The sequence below is a fragment of the Triticum dicoccoides genome, chromosome 7A (assembly GCF_002162155.2).
Source record: "Triticum dicoccoides isolate Atlit2015 ecotype Zavitan chromosome 7A, WEW_v2.0, whole genome shotgun sequence".
Taxonomy (NCBI): Eukaryota; Viridiplantae; Streptophyta; class Magnoliopsida; order Poales; family Poaceae; genus Triticum; species Triticum dicoccoides.
Window position 1 is genome coordinate 433,161,970 of NC_041392.1, and position 12,712 is coordinate 433,174,681.

At 46.4% G+C, this 12,712-nt stretch overlaps 2 protein-coding genes across 3 annotated transcripts in view; one reads left to right on the forward strand and one right to left on the reverse strand.

Annotated features, from left to right (window-relative positions):
* The first annotated feature begins 8,264 nt into the window (after positions 1-8,264).
* LOC119328614 (Werner Syndrome-like exonuclease) overlaps positions 8,265-12,712 on the forward strand; it is a 12,858-nt gene continuing 8,410 nt past the window's right edge. For both annotated transcript variants that reach the window (XM_037601599.1, XM_037601598.1), the window contains exon 1: positions 8,265-9,059. In XM_037601599.1, the coding sequence (XP_037457496.1) occupies positions 8,429-9,058 (630 nt within the window). In that variant the 5' untranslated portion in view covers positions 8,265-8,428 and the 3' untranslated portion in view covers position 9,059. The remainder of the gene's footprint in view (positions 9,060-12,712) is intronic.
* LOC119333531 lies at positions 9,058-11,726 on the reverse strand. Its single transcript, XM_037606396.1, has 4 exons — positions 11,356-11,726; positions 10,585-10,921; positions 9,720-10,494; positions 9,058-9,614 (listed from the first exon to the last, which is right to left on the reverse strand). The coding sequence occupies exons 1-4, from the start codon at positions 11,382-11,384 to the stop codon at positions 9,607-9,609; spliced, it is 1,149 nt and encodes a 382-aa protein (XP_037462293.1). The 5' UTR covers positions 11,385-11,726; the 3' UTR covers positions 9,058-9,606.

The window sequence follows — 12,712 nt, forward strand, 5'->3', positions numbered from 1 at the left end:
CAACTATCTCTAATGCATAACCCCAAAACGATAGTGGTAATTCGGTAAGAGACATCATATGTTGCACCATATCTAATAATGTACGTTTATGACGTTCGGACACACCATTACATTGTGGTGTTCCAGGTGGCATGAGTTGCGAAACTATTCCACATTGTTTCAAATGAAGACCAAACTCGTAATCAAATATTTGTTTCCGCGATCAGATCGTAGAAACTTTAATTTTCTTGTTACGATGATTTTCCACTTCACTCTAAAATTCTTTGAACTTTTCAAATGTTTCAGACTTATGTTTCATCAAGTAGATATACCCATATCTGCTCAAATCATCTGTGAAGGTCAGAAAATAACGATACCCACCGCGAGCCTCAACACTCATTGGACCGCACACATCAGTATGTATTATTTCCAACAAGTCTGTTGCTCGCTCCATTGTTCCAAAGAATGGAGTCTTAGTCATCTTGCCCATGAGGCATGGTTCGCAAGCATCAAGTGATTCCAAAAGTCCATCAGCATGGAGTTTCTTCATGCACTTTACACCAATCTGACCTAAACGGTAGTGCCACATCAATGTTGGGGATATCGCTTATCGGGAACTTATCGGTCGACCTATGATAAGGGGTAAATCAGCCAATTTATCGGCATATCGGCCGATTTATCGCCATATCGGTTGATTTATCGGCCGATTTATCTTATCGTTCAGACCACGATAAGAGATAAATCGGCCGATTTATCGGAATATCGGAAGATATCTTGAACAGTGTGCCACATATAAGTTGCACTATCATTATTAACTTTGCATCTTTTGGGTTCAATATTATGAATATGTGTATCACTACGATCGAGATTGAATAAACCATTTATATTGAGTGTATGACCATAGAAGGTTTTATTCATGTAAATAGAACAACAATCATTCTTTGATTTAAATGAATAACCGTATTGCAATAAACATGATCCAATCATATTTATGCTCATCGCAAACACCAAATAACATTTATTTTAGGTTCAACACTAATCCCGAAGGTAAAGGGAGTGTGCGATGGTGATCTTATCAACCTTGGAATCACTTCTAACTCACATCATCACCTCGCCCTTAACTAGTCTTTATTTTGCAACTCCTGTTTCGAGTTACTATTCCTAGCAACTGAACCAATATCAAATACCGAGGGGTTGCTATAAACACTAGTAAAGTACACATCAATAACGTGTATATCAAATATACATTTGTTCACTTTGCCATCCTTCTTATCCGCCAAGTATCTAGGGCAGTTCCACTTCCAATGACCATTTCCTTTGCAGTAGAAGCACTCAATTTCAGGCTTGGGCTTCTTCATGGGAGTGGCAACTTGCTTGCCATTCTTCTTGAAGTTCCGTTTCTTTCCCTTGCCCTTTTACTTGAAACTAGTGGTCTTGTAAACCATCAACGCTTGATGCTTTTCTTGATTTCTACCATCACTGCTTTCAGCATCGCGAAGATCTTGGGAATCGTTTCCGTTATCCCTTGCATATTATAGTTCATCACGAAGTTCTACTAACTTGGTGATAGTGACTAGAGAACTCTGTCAATCATTATCTTATCTGTAAGATTAACTCCCACTTGATTCAAGTGATTGTAGTACTCAGACATTCTAAGCACATGCTCACTAGCTGAGCTATTCTCCTCCATCTTGTAGGCAAAGTACTTGTCGGAGGTCTCATACCTCTCGATTCGGGCATGAGTCTGAAATACCAATTTCATCTCTTGGAACATCTTATATGCTCCATGGTGTTCAAAACATTTTTGAAGTCCTGGTTCTAAACCGTAAAGCATGGCGCACTAAACTATCAAGTAGTCATCATACCGAGCTTGCCAAACGTTCATAACTTCTGCATCTGCTCCTGGAATAGGTCCGTCACCTAGCAGTGCATCAAGGACATAATTCTTTTGTGCAGCAATGAGGATAATCCTCAGATCACGGATCTAGTCCGCATCATTGCTACTAACATCTTTCAACATAGTTTTCTCTAGGAACATATCATAAATAAAACGGGGAAGCTATACACGAGCAATTGATCTACAACATAGATATGCAAATACTATCAGGACTAAGTTCATGATAAATTTAAGTTCAATTAATCATATTACTTAAGAACTCCCACTTAGATATACATCCCTCTAATCATCTAAGTGATCACATGATCCATATCAACTAAACCATGCCCGATCATCACATGAGATGGAGTAGTTTTCAATGGTGAACATCACTATGTTGATCATATGTACTATATGATTCATGCTCGACCTTTCGGTCTCAGTGGTCCGAGGCCATATCTTCATATGCTAGGCTCGTCAAGTTTAACCCGAGTATTCCGCGTGTGCAAAACTGGCTTGCACCCGTTGTATGTGAACATAGAGCTTATCACACCCGATCATCACGTGGTGTCTCGGCACGACGAACTGTCGCAACGGTGCATACTCAGGGAGAACACTTATACCTTGAAATTTTAGTAAGGGGTCATCTCATAATGCTACCGTCGTACTAAGCAAAATAGGATGCATAAAAGATAAACATCACATGCAATCAAAATATGTGACATGATATGGCCATCATCATCTTATGGCTTTGATCTCCATCTCTAAAGTACAGTCATGATCACCATTGTCGGTGTCAAAACCGGCGGATGTCGGGTAGGGGGTCCCGAACTGTGCGTCTAGGCCGGATGGTAACAGGAGGCAAGGGACACGAGGTTTTACCCAGGTTCGGGCCCTCTTGATGGAGGTAAAACCCTACGTCCTGCTTGATTAATATTGATGATATGGGTAGTACAAGAGTAGATCTACCACGAGATCGGAGAGGCTAAACCCTAGAAGCTAGCCTATGGTATGATTGTTGTTCTGTATCTTGTCCTACGGACTAAAACCCTCCGGTTTATATAGACACCGGAGAGGGTTAGGGTTACACAAAGTCGGTTACAATGGCAGGAGATCTGCATATCCGTATCGCCAAGCTTGCCTTCCACGCCAAGGAAAGTCCTTTTCGGACACGGGACGAAGTCTTCAATCTTGTATCTTCATAGTCCTGGAGTCCGGCTAAAGGTATAGTCCGGCCATCCGGACGCCCCCTAATCCAGGACTCCCTCAACCATCGTCACCGGCATGACACCATGATCTCCATCATCTTGATCTTTATCAATGTGTCGTCACATGGTCGTCTTGCCAACTATTGCTTTTGCAACTATTGCTATCGCATAGCGATAAAGTAAAGCAATTGTATGGCGCTTGCATCTTATGCAATAAAGAGACAACCATAAGGCTTCTGCCAGTTGCTGATAACTTTAACAAAACATGATCATCTCATACAACAATTTATATCTCATCACGTCTTGACCATATCACATCACAACATGCCCTGCAAAAACAAGTTAGACGTCCTCTACTTTGTTGCTACAAGTTTTACGTGGCTGCTATGGGCTGAGCAAAAACCGTTCTTACCTACGCATCAAAAAACCACAATGCGGTATAGTGATTGCTTTTTGATCTTCAGAAAGAACCCTGTTCAGTGAATCCGATTCAACTAAAGTTGGAGAAACTGACACCCACCAGCCATCTGTGTGCGAAGCACGTCGGTAGAACCAGTCTCGCGTAAGCGTACGCGTAATGTCGGTCTGAGCCGCTTCATCCAACAATACCGCTGAATCAAGAATCAACTAGTGATGGCAAGCAATATGTATATACCCATGCCCACAACTCCTTTGTGTTCTACTCGTGCATATAACATCTACGCATAGACCTGGCTCGGATACCAATGTTGGGGAACGCAGTAATTTCAATAATTTTCCTACGCACACGCAAGATCTATCATGGTGATGCATAGCAACAAGAGGGGAAGAGTGTTGTCTATGTACCCTCATAGACCGTAAGCGGAAGCGTTATGACGACGCGGTTGATGTAGTCATACGTCTTCATGATCCGACCGATCCTAGTACCGAAAGTACGGCACCTCCGCGATCTGCAAACGTTTGGCTCGATGACGTCCCACGAACTCTCGATCCAGCTGAGTGTCGAGGTAGAGCTTCGTCAGCACGACGGCATGATGATGGTGATGGTGATGCTACCGTCGTAGGGCTTCTCCTAAGCACTACGATGATATGACTGAGGTGGATTATGGTGGAGGGGGGCACCACACACGGCTAAGGGATCAATAATCAACTTGTGTGTCTATGGGTTGCCCCCTCCCCCGTATATAAAGGAGTGGAGGCGGGGGAGAGGTCCGGCCTCCTAGGCGCGCCCAAGGGGGGAGTCCTACTCCCGGTGGGAGTAGGATTCCCCCTTCCCTAGTTGGAGTAGGAGAGGGAAGGAAGGAGGAGAAGGAGAGAAGGAAAGGGGGGCCGCCCCCCCTCCAACTCAGATTGGGCTTGGGGGGCGCCCCCACCTTGGCCGCCTCCTCCTCCTTTCCACTATGGCCCATTAAGGCCCATTGACTCCCCGGGGGGTTTCGCTAACCTCCTAGTACTCCGGTATATGCCCGAACTCTCTCAAAACCTTTTCGATGTCCAAATATAGTCATCCAATATATCGATCTTTATGTCTCGACCATTTCGAGACTCCTCGTCATGTCCGTAATCACATCCGCGACTCCGAACTACCTTCGGTACATCAAAACACATAAACTCATAATACCGATCGTCACCGAACATTAAGCGTGAGACCCTACGGGTTCGAGAACTATGTAGACATGACCAAGACACGTCTCCGGTAAATAACCAATAGTGGAACCTGGATGTTCATATTGGCTCCCACATATTCTATGAAGATCTTTATCGGTTAAACCGCATAACAACATACGTTGTTCCCTTTGTCATCGGTATGTTACTTGCTCGAGATTCGATCGTCAGTATCTCAATACCTAGTTCAATGTCGTTACCAGCAAGTCTCTTTACTCATTCTGTAATGCATCATCCCGTAACTAACTCATTAGTTATATTGCTTGCAAGGCTTATAGTGATGTGCATTACCGAAATGGCCCAGAGATACCTCTTCGATACTCGGAGTGACAAATCCTAATCTCGATCTATGCCAACTCAACAAACACCATTGGAGACATCTATAGAGCATCTTTATAGTCACCCAGTTACGTTGTGACGTTTGATAGCACACAAGGTGTTCCTCCAGTATTCGGGAGTTGCATAATCTCATAGTCAGAGGAACATGTATAAGTCATGAAGAAAGCAGTAGCAATAAAACTGAACGATCATTATGCTAAGCTAATGGATGGGTCTTGTCCATCACATCATTCTCTAATGATGTGATCCCATTCATCAAATGACAACACATGTCCATGGCTAGGAAACTTAATCATCCTTGATTAACGAGCTAGTCAAGTAGAGGCATACTAGGGACACTCTGTTTGTGTATGTATTCACACATGTACTAAGTTTCTGGTTAATACAATTCTAGCATGAATAATAAATAATTATCATGATATAAGGAAATATAAATAACAAGTTTATTATTGCCTTTAGGGCATATTTCCTTCATGATCGCCTTGCCGGCGGCGAGCTACTCCTCCGTCTGTAGGTGCTCCTATAGGAGTTGGTGGTTGTAGGCAGCGTCGGCCTGCGCCTCCCGGAACTGCTCCTCCCATCCCTCGCTATGTTCATGTAATGGGCACGGGCGCTGCCAATGGTCATGGTGCAATGCACCGGCGAGAGTGGCGCGGGCGAGAAGGCAGGCACATACGAGGAGGGTGCCACTGGCTCGTCGTCGACCGCGCCCTCCATTGAGATATCGCCGTCCTCCGGCTGCCTGCCGGCTTGCTAACCGACAACAATGATGGCCATCTCCTTCTTTTGCTCCAATGTCAACCCTTTCTAGAGAGCTTTGGCGTGGGAGGAATCCATGGTGGGAGTGGTGCGGACAGGGATCGGAGGCGCGAGACTGCAGCTATGGCCGGGATAACAGTTTATATAACAATGGTGGGCGGAAGAAGGACGGACGGGTGGCGCCGGAGTAGCTGCATCGGCAACTGCATGTCATTAATGTGGGTGGCAGACAGACAAACAGACAGACGGTCGTCGTGTTGTTTGAACACGGAGCAGTCGCGTGCATCGGGAAGCGCTGAAGGTGGCGCTCTTCGGCCGGTGCGCCGCTTCAATGCCGACGCTAGTGAGCAGTCGCGTCTGCTCTGGCCGCGCATAATGCGGGCACTGACGCTCTGGAGCGGCGCGGACCGTCTCGGATAGGAAGCACGCATGGGCAAGGGAGGGGGTTTGGTTGGGCCAGAGCGGTCAGTAGCGGGCATGCCAGTGGTCCAGACGCGTGCAAAGCCCCTCACATTTGTCTCCGGTTTATGAGGAAAAATACGTCCGAGTCATCGTGCTGACCGATACATGCCCATACTAGATGACTTTCATGATGTCTGACATATACGAACGGTTTAAAGATCGACATTGAAGATGCCCTAGCTAGAAAAAACCCGGTGTAATTATTACAACCATATAAAAGGACAATCCAATAACCAAATCGAGGATCACCTGACTTTTCTACGGAGGGATTTTTTTACGGGTGAATTCGATCGGAATACGACAATCCAATCGGGACCTAGTAGGAGTATATATGTGTTTGGTGTGTCCGGGGCACATTGTCCCGGTCTGATTCTTTCAACGGCAATGGTTTTGTTTTAAAAACTACTTTGGAGGTCCGTAAAGCTATTGATTAGCGATGGAGCCGTGTCGAGCTCGGGTGAAGAGGTGATATGTCTCATTTTCCTTAGTGGAGAAGGACGTGCGCTGGTTTTTTCATAGGATTATCCTATCTTTTCAATCCTGTAATGTCGATGTTTACGTGGCTTGTAAGTGAATCTTTATTTTACGGAAATGTTAACGCCCACACGTGTGGGCGTTTGCATCTCGCCCACACGTGTGGATCCGCGTCCGTTCGTGAGCGCACGAATCTTGGCATGTTTCTAGTGCCACGTAGGACTAGCCTGGTGTGTGGGCGTTCAGCCGGTCGCCCCCACAGCCGTTTCATTACACAGAAGGAGCTGGTGTGTGGGCGTTCAGCAGTTCGCCCACACCCACTTTGCACGCACACACAAGGGCTAGTGTGTGGGCATTTGCCATCTCGCCCACACGTCCGTCTCCTCTCCCACCCAAAGCACATGGCAACTGCCCCTAGTGTGCTTTATAAGCAGGTGGCAACTCTCTTTTTTATCCGAGTTTGCCATGTGTTTTGCAGGGTATACGGCAACTGCCTAGTGTGCACGTAAGCAGATGGCAACTCTCTTTTACCGAGTTGCCATACGTTTTTGCATGGTACATGGCAACTGCCCTAACGTGCATGTACATGGCAACTGCCCTGACGTACACGTAAGTAGATGGCAACTCTTCCTTTTTACATGACAACTGCCCTAGCATGCTTGTGAGCACATGTCAACTCTCTCAACTGCCTAGTGTTAGTGTGTGGCAACTTCTAAAGTTATGAAATCATGACAACTACAGTAGATCAGACCATACATGGCAACTACAGTTGAGCAACCATGGCAACTGCAGTTGTCCGACATGGCAACCGTAGTTCAGCGACATGACAACTGCAGTTAAACGAATATGGACGAGGGTCTGGACCATGGCAACTGCGGGCGCGCGATGACCGTCACGCGTGGCGTGCGGGATCAGGAGGTACGAGACCTGACATACAGGCGTGTGGGCGTTATCAACTTTGCCCACACGCACGCGTGTGTGAGGGATCGGGAAAGAAAAAAAGAGGCGTGTGGGCGCTAGTTGTTTTGCCCACACGTAGGTGTGTGGGCTGTTTCTCTTATACACCACACAAAATGTGTGGGCGGACTGCCTAACGCCCACATGTGTGGCATTTATCGGCGTCCTTATTTTATTAATAAGACACGTATTACTACGCAAAAAATATATGTATTCGAAAAAAATAGGAGTATATATCTCTTTTTTGGAAGACCGAAAAGTATATCTCGATACGTTTGTTTGGCAATACTAGCAAAAAGGCCTATGCATTGTAACGGGAGAAAAAAAATCGTCTCATATATCTAGCTGGGTCAGTTGGACAAACTCTCATCGGCAATTTTATTTTTTGCCAGCTCTCCGGACTTGGGCCATAATGCGCCGCCAGATGGGCTTCCTCCGTTGGGCCAAAACGGGTGGCAAGTAACGAAAGCAAATAGTGCATGTGAAATTAACTGAAGTTGGACCAAACGAAGCGGGACGAAACTAAGAATATACGGAGTATCAAATAGTTGTCCTCTCCCATCCCGCAACAACAATAGTGCCCTGGTTCCCCGCCACGCTTCTCGACGCCGCTCGTCTCCTTCGGTTTTCGCCTTCTTTTCATCTCCTCGCGTGTTTCTGCTCTTCTCTGATCTCTCTTCCCAACTCCTTCTTGACCGTTGTCGCTCTCGCTCGTGCAACACAAACCGCAATGGCGGCCGAGAAGCTCGTCACCTCCGTGGACTTCGAGGACGACACGATCACCGCCACCGTCACGTCCTCCGGCGACGCCGTCAAGGCCTGGCTCCGCCAGATCCGCTACGTCTACCGCTGGGTCTACCACAAGCTCATCGTGGGGCTGGACGTCGAGTGGCGCCCCAGCTACGGCCGCGCGCAGAACCCCGTCGCGCTCCTGCAGCTCTGCGTCGGCCGCCGCTGCCTCGTCTTCCAGCTCCTCCACGCCGACTTCGTCCCGCCGGCCCTCCACCGCTTCCTCGCCAACCCGGACTTCCGATTCGTCGGCGTCGGCGTGCAGGACGACGGCGGCCGCCTCAGCGACGACTACGGCCTCGAGGTCGCCAACGCCGTCGACCTGCGCGACCTCGCGGCCGACGAGATGCGCAGGCCGTGGCTCCGCCAGGCCGGGCTCAAGGACGTCGCGGGCGTCGTCATGGGGGCCAACCTCCAAAAGCCGCGTAGGGTCACGATGGGGCCGTGGGACGCCTGCCGCCTCTCCCAAGAGCAGATCCAGTACGCCTGCATCGACGCCTTCGTCTCCTTCGAGGTCGGCCGGAAGCTCCTCACAGGCGACTACTCCTCCGACGAAGAGGAGAACTACTGAGGTTATCGATTGCCGTCGTCCCATGTCCTGCTAGATCTACCAGCTCCCAACTACTAGTGCATTTAGATTTAGTTGTTTATTATCTCATAACGCTAAGACTAGCCATAATGGGGAGTAACATAGAGTAGTAACATGCATATGTTACTACTCTTTGTTACTACCTCCATAGTGGGTAGTAACATAAAGGTAGTAACATGGAGGTTGCCATTTATTGTTTTGTGGGATCTATAGTAGTACTTTAACTTTGTGATCTATATGTGGCTGATCGGTCCATCAGGTGCACAATTAAAAATCCAATATGTTCACAATAACAATCCATCAAGTTCACACAATAATAATCCATCAGGTTCACACAATAAACTGACCGGACAACAAAAGTGTTGAACAATCCATCAGGTTCACACAATAAACTGACCGAGACAAAATGCAGCAGGACAATTATCAAGTTCACACAATTAAGGATCCACCTAGTTCACACCATTAACTGACTGAATGTAGCTGAACAACCTATCCTCTGATATGCTTCATAGTGCATCGCTTCTTTCCCTTCAATCAACTTGCCACACAGTAGACAAATAATAATAGTCAGTAGCTGATCCGAATGGTATGATTCAGGTTCACAACAAAAATTAACCGATTAAGAGACAAACTATAAAAATACCTGAATCTCCTTCAGGAAATAACATGGGCTCCATTTTACTCAAAGCCTTAGCAAGTCGAGCCTTTTCAGCGTCATCCATCTTAGATGTGTCCGCTAAAAGCATTTTGGAGTAAACATCCAACAATTTTGTTTTGTTGTTGATCTTCGCAGTCTCAAGCTGTTGATTTGATAGAATCACCTGGCTGTCTATCACCTTTTGGCGGTCCTCCATTGATTGATTGTTAACCTCGATGAATTTTTCCAATCTTTCTCCAAGCTCTTGTGAGAGCCCTCCTGACTTGCCTTTACCAGCACGTTCAACCTTAGCCTTATCACGGCCAGCTGATGGGCGCTCCTCGGCCTCCAAGTTAATCATATTTGGTGTGAGATTGGTCTCCACAGATGTTCTGTTCCCTACTTTTTCCGTCATGTTTCTGTAAGAGGCTAGCCATTTACCATCATCCTTGAGTTTTGCCCACATAGTTAAATGTTGGAAAGGCTGGTGATAGTTTTGTTCATACTTCTCCAAAGCCATTTTTTCCATGTCATGTTGGCTGCAACCACTACGATACACTCCAATTACGTCAATCCACTCACCATGGAAAGCGGCGAGCCTTTTCTTGGTCCTTTGCCACTCCATCTTCAACTGATCCCGATCTCTCTTTCGGTTACTTTGCGTGGCACTGTTGTATAGAGCAGCAATGTTGTATAGAGCAGCAATGTCATCCCAGAACCGCTCATTCTTCTTTCTGTTCCCATTGATGGGATCGAGTGAACACTCCAGCCAAGCGCCTGCCTACATTGCGCCCATTTAATTTAGTTGAGCCCAACAAGCAACAAGAAATTACATGCACGTAATATGGATTTGAGCAATGATTATACTTACCAGTCTTTCATGTTCCTCGGGTAAATAGGGCAGACGATATGCGGTCCTTTCTCCCAATTCATCGTCATCTACATTGGTGACCTTCCGCTTCTTCCTTTTGGAGGAAGTAGAATCCACTTTGGCGGGAGCAGACCGAGATGCAACTTTAGGGTGCGGTGGTGGCGGTGGTGTTGAAAAGGAATCGTGTGGGGAAGCCCCAACAAAATGCAAATTCTCCATATTTTTGCGTCCTTGTTCAGGGTGGTGCATTGGCGGAGGTCGAAAATTATAAGGATGCATTGGAGGGAATTGTCCAAAACTTAGCAAGCCTTCAGGTGCAGGGGTGTACATTGGCCTCCTGTTACAAATATCAGAAGTCATGAGCATAGTACAGTAGCAATGAAATTTTGTACAACACCTCATCTCTCTATCAGCAAACACTTTTGTCACTTCTTATCGGTAGCTTCTTTCCAACAAAAAGATGTGATATATCACTTGTTCAATGAAGCAAGCAAAAACAAAAAGATGTCAAGTGAAGCTCACTGTTTAGGTAATTCAGGCTACACCTACACACACCGAATCAGACTTACAAATTCAGACTTAGATGTACAAATTCAGACTTAGATGTTAGTAAAGACTTGCCAGTACAAAAATTACCTACTGCTGAACAACAACACACGCTGAGTCAGGTATTCTAGACGCTGAACACAAAATAGAAATTACCTAATGCTGCAAATTCGATCTAAAAAAACTGCAATTGCCGAAGATGGAATTAAAAGCAGAAATTTATACCATGTAGGGTTTGCAGTAGAGGATTCCATGAGAGGGGGGTACAGGTGCGGCGGTGTCGACGGACTGGTGGACGAGCTAGTCGGAGCGCCGGGGTAGAAGAGCGGCTGCCGCACGAGCCTGCCGGGGCGCCGGGGACGTGCTGCGTCGGCGGCGAGGTCGCCGATGACCGGGCTGGTGCCGCCTCCTTACGGGCACCAGACTTGGCCATGATTCAGGTGGCTTTGCCCCGCCGGCCAGAGCCACCGCCGGCCGACGAGACGGAGAGCGGGGCGAGGGAGATCGAGGCGACAGGGAGGGAGGGGATGGAGGTGCAGCCGTGGAGAATGGGGAGCGGCGTTTTTCTTCTTTTACTTCGCGATGGGGACGCCCGCAGCGGATCGGTTCGCATTAAAAAAGTATCGTAAGAAGCGCTATGTTACGGTAACTAGCTATGTTACTGCATCTATCTATCTCCTCATTAACTCGCTGCCACGTAGACAAATTTGCTGAGGTGGACTTGAAGTTACTGCTGAAGTTACCCCCACTATGGCTAGTCTAAGCAATGGATGGTTTATTAGGAGTTTACCTGCAAACTCTAGCTCTTAAGTTTAGGACTTTATGGATCTGTGATGAAAGAATCAGCCAGACATTAGTGATGATGAGGAGTTGAGGACCGTTTCTTCTACAGAGTTGATGGGCTCGTGCTGCTAGTGGCTTTCAATACAAATGCCCACCTTTGATCTTGAGGGTAAAATGCATAATTTGAGCCACAAACTGAAATTGGTGATGGTGAGGAGTTGAGGACCGTTTCTTCTAAAGAGTTGATGACCACGGCGACGCCTGTAGCTAGTGGCTTTCGGTACAAATGTCCACCTTTGATCTTGAGGGTGAAATAATTTGAGCCACAAACTGTTGGTACTCAGTGAAGTTGTTCCACAAAGTTCTCTTTTGTGTGACAAATAATTATGTGCACCCATCTGTCCTAACAACTCCGCAGGCGTGCTTCATCTAGTGAAAATATATGGGTTGTCCTTAATTATCACGGTATTCATAGCCCAAGTTTTCTGATTTTCTAGGACGTGGAAAATGATGTTATCGTAGGAATGTCACATGGGATAATTGCTGAGACAAAGGAGAAAGAACCCAGAAGAAAATAGTTGCCTTCTCTTAATTAAAATATGATCTCCTGGCAACAATATCTTTCATCACATATTTAGAAATATCTAGTTACTAAAGACAAGGCTGGGATAACCCCCATTGTATAATCATTTTTATTACTATTTCTACATTTCGTGGTGGAGTTATCATAAGTATGTCTTGTCAACTAGTACTGGCATGTTTTTAAGGTGGCATTTAGACTTGAGATAATTAGAGCATC

What these genes read in the sequence shown, in the direction of transcription:
- LOC119333531 (XM_037606396.1), bottom strand. Translation starts at nt 11,384, where the DNA reads ATGGAATCCTCTACTGCAAACCCTACATG. An exon ending in TCTACTGCAAACCCTACATG is followed by an intron (nt 10,922 to 11,355) that starts GTATAAATTTCT and finishes TATTTGTAACAG; the next exon opens with GAGGCCAATGTACACCCCTG. An exon ending in CCGAGGAACATGAAAGACTG is followed by an intron (nt 10,495 to 10,584) that starts GTAAGTATAATC and finishes GGCGCAATGTAG; the next exon opens with GCAGGCGCTTGGCTGGAGTG.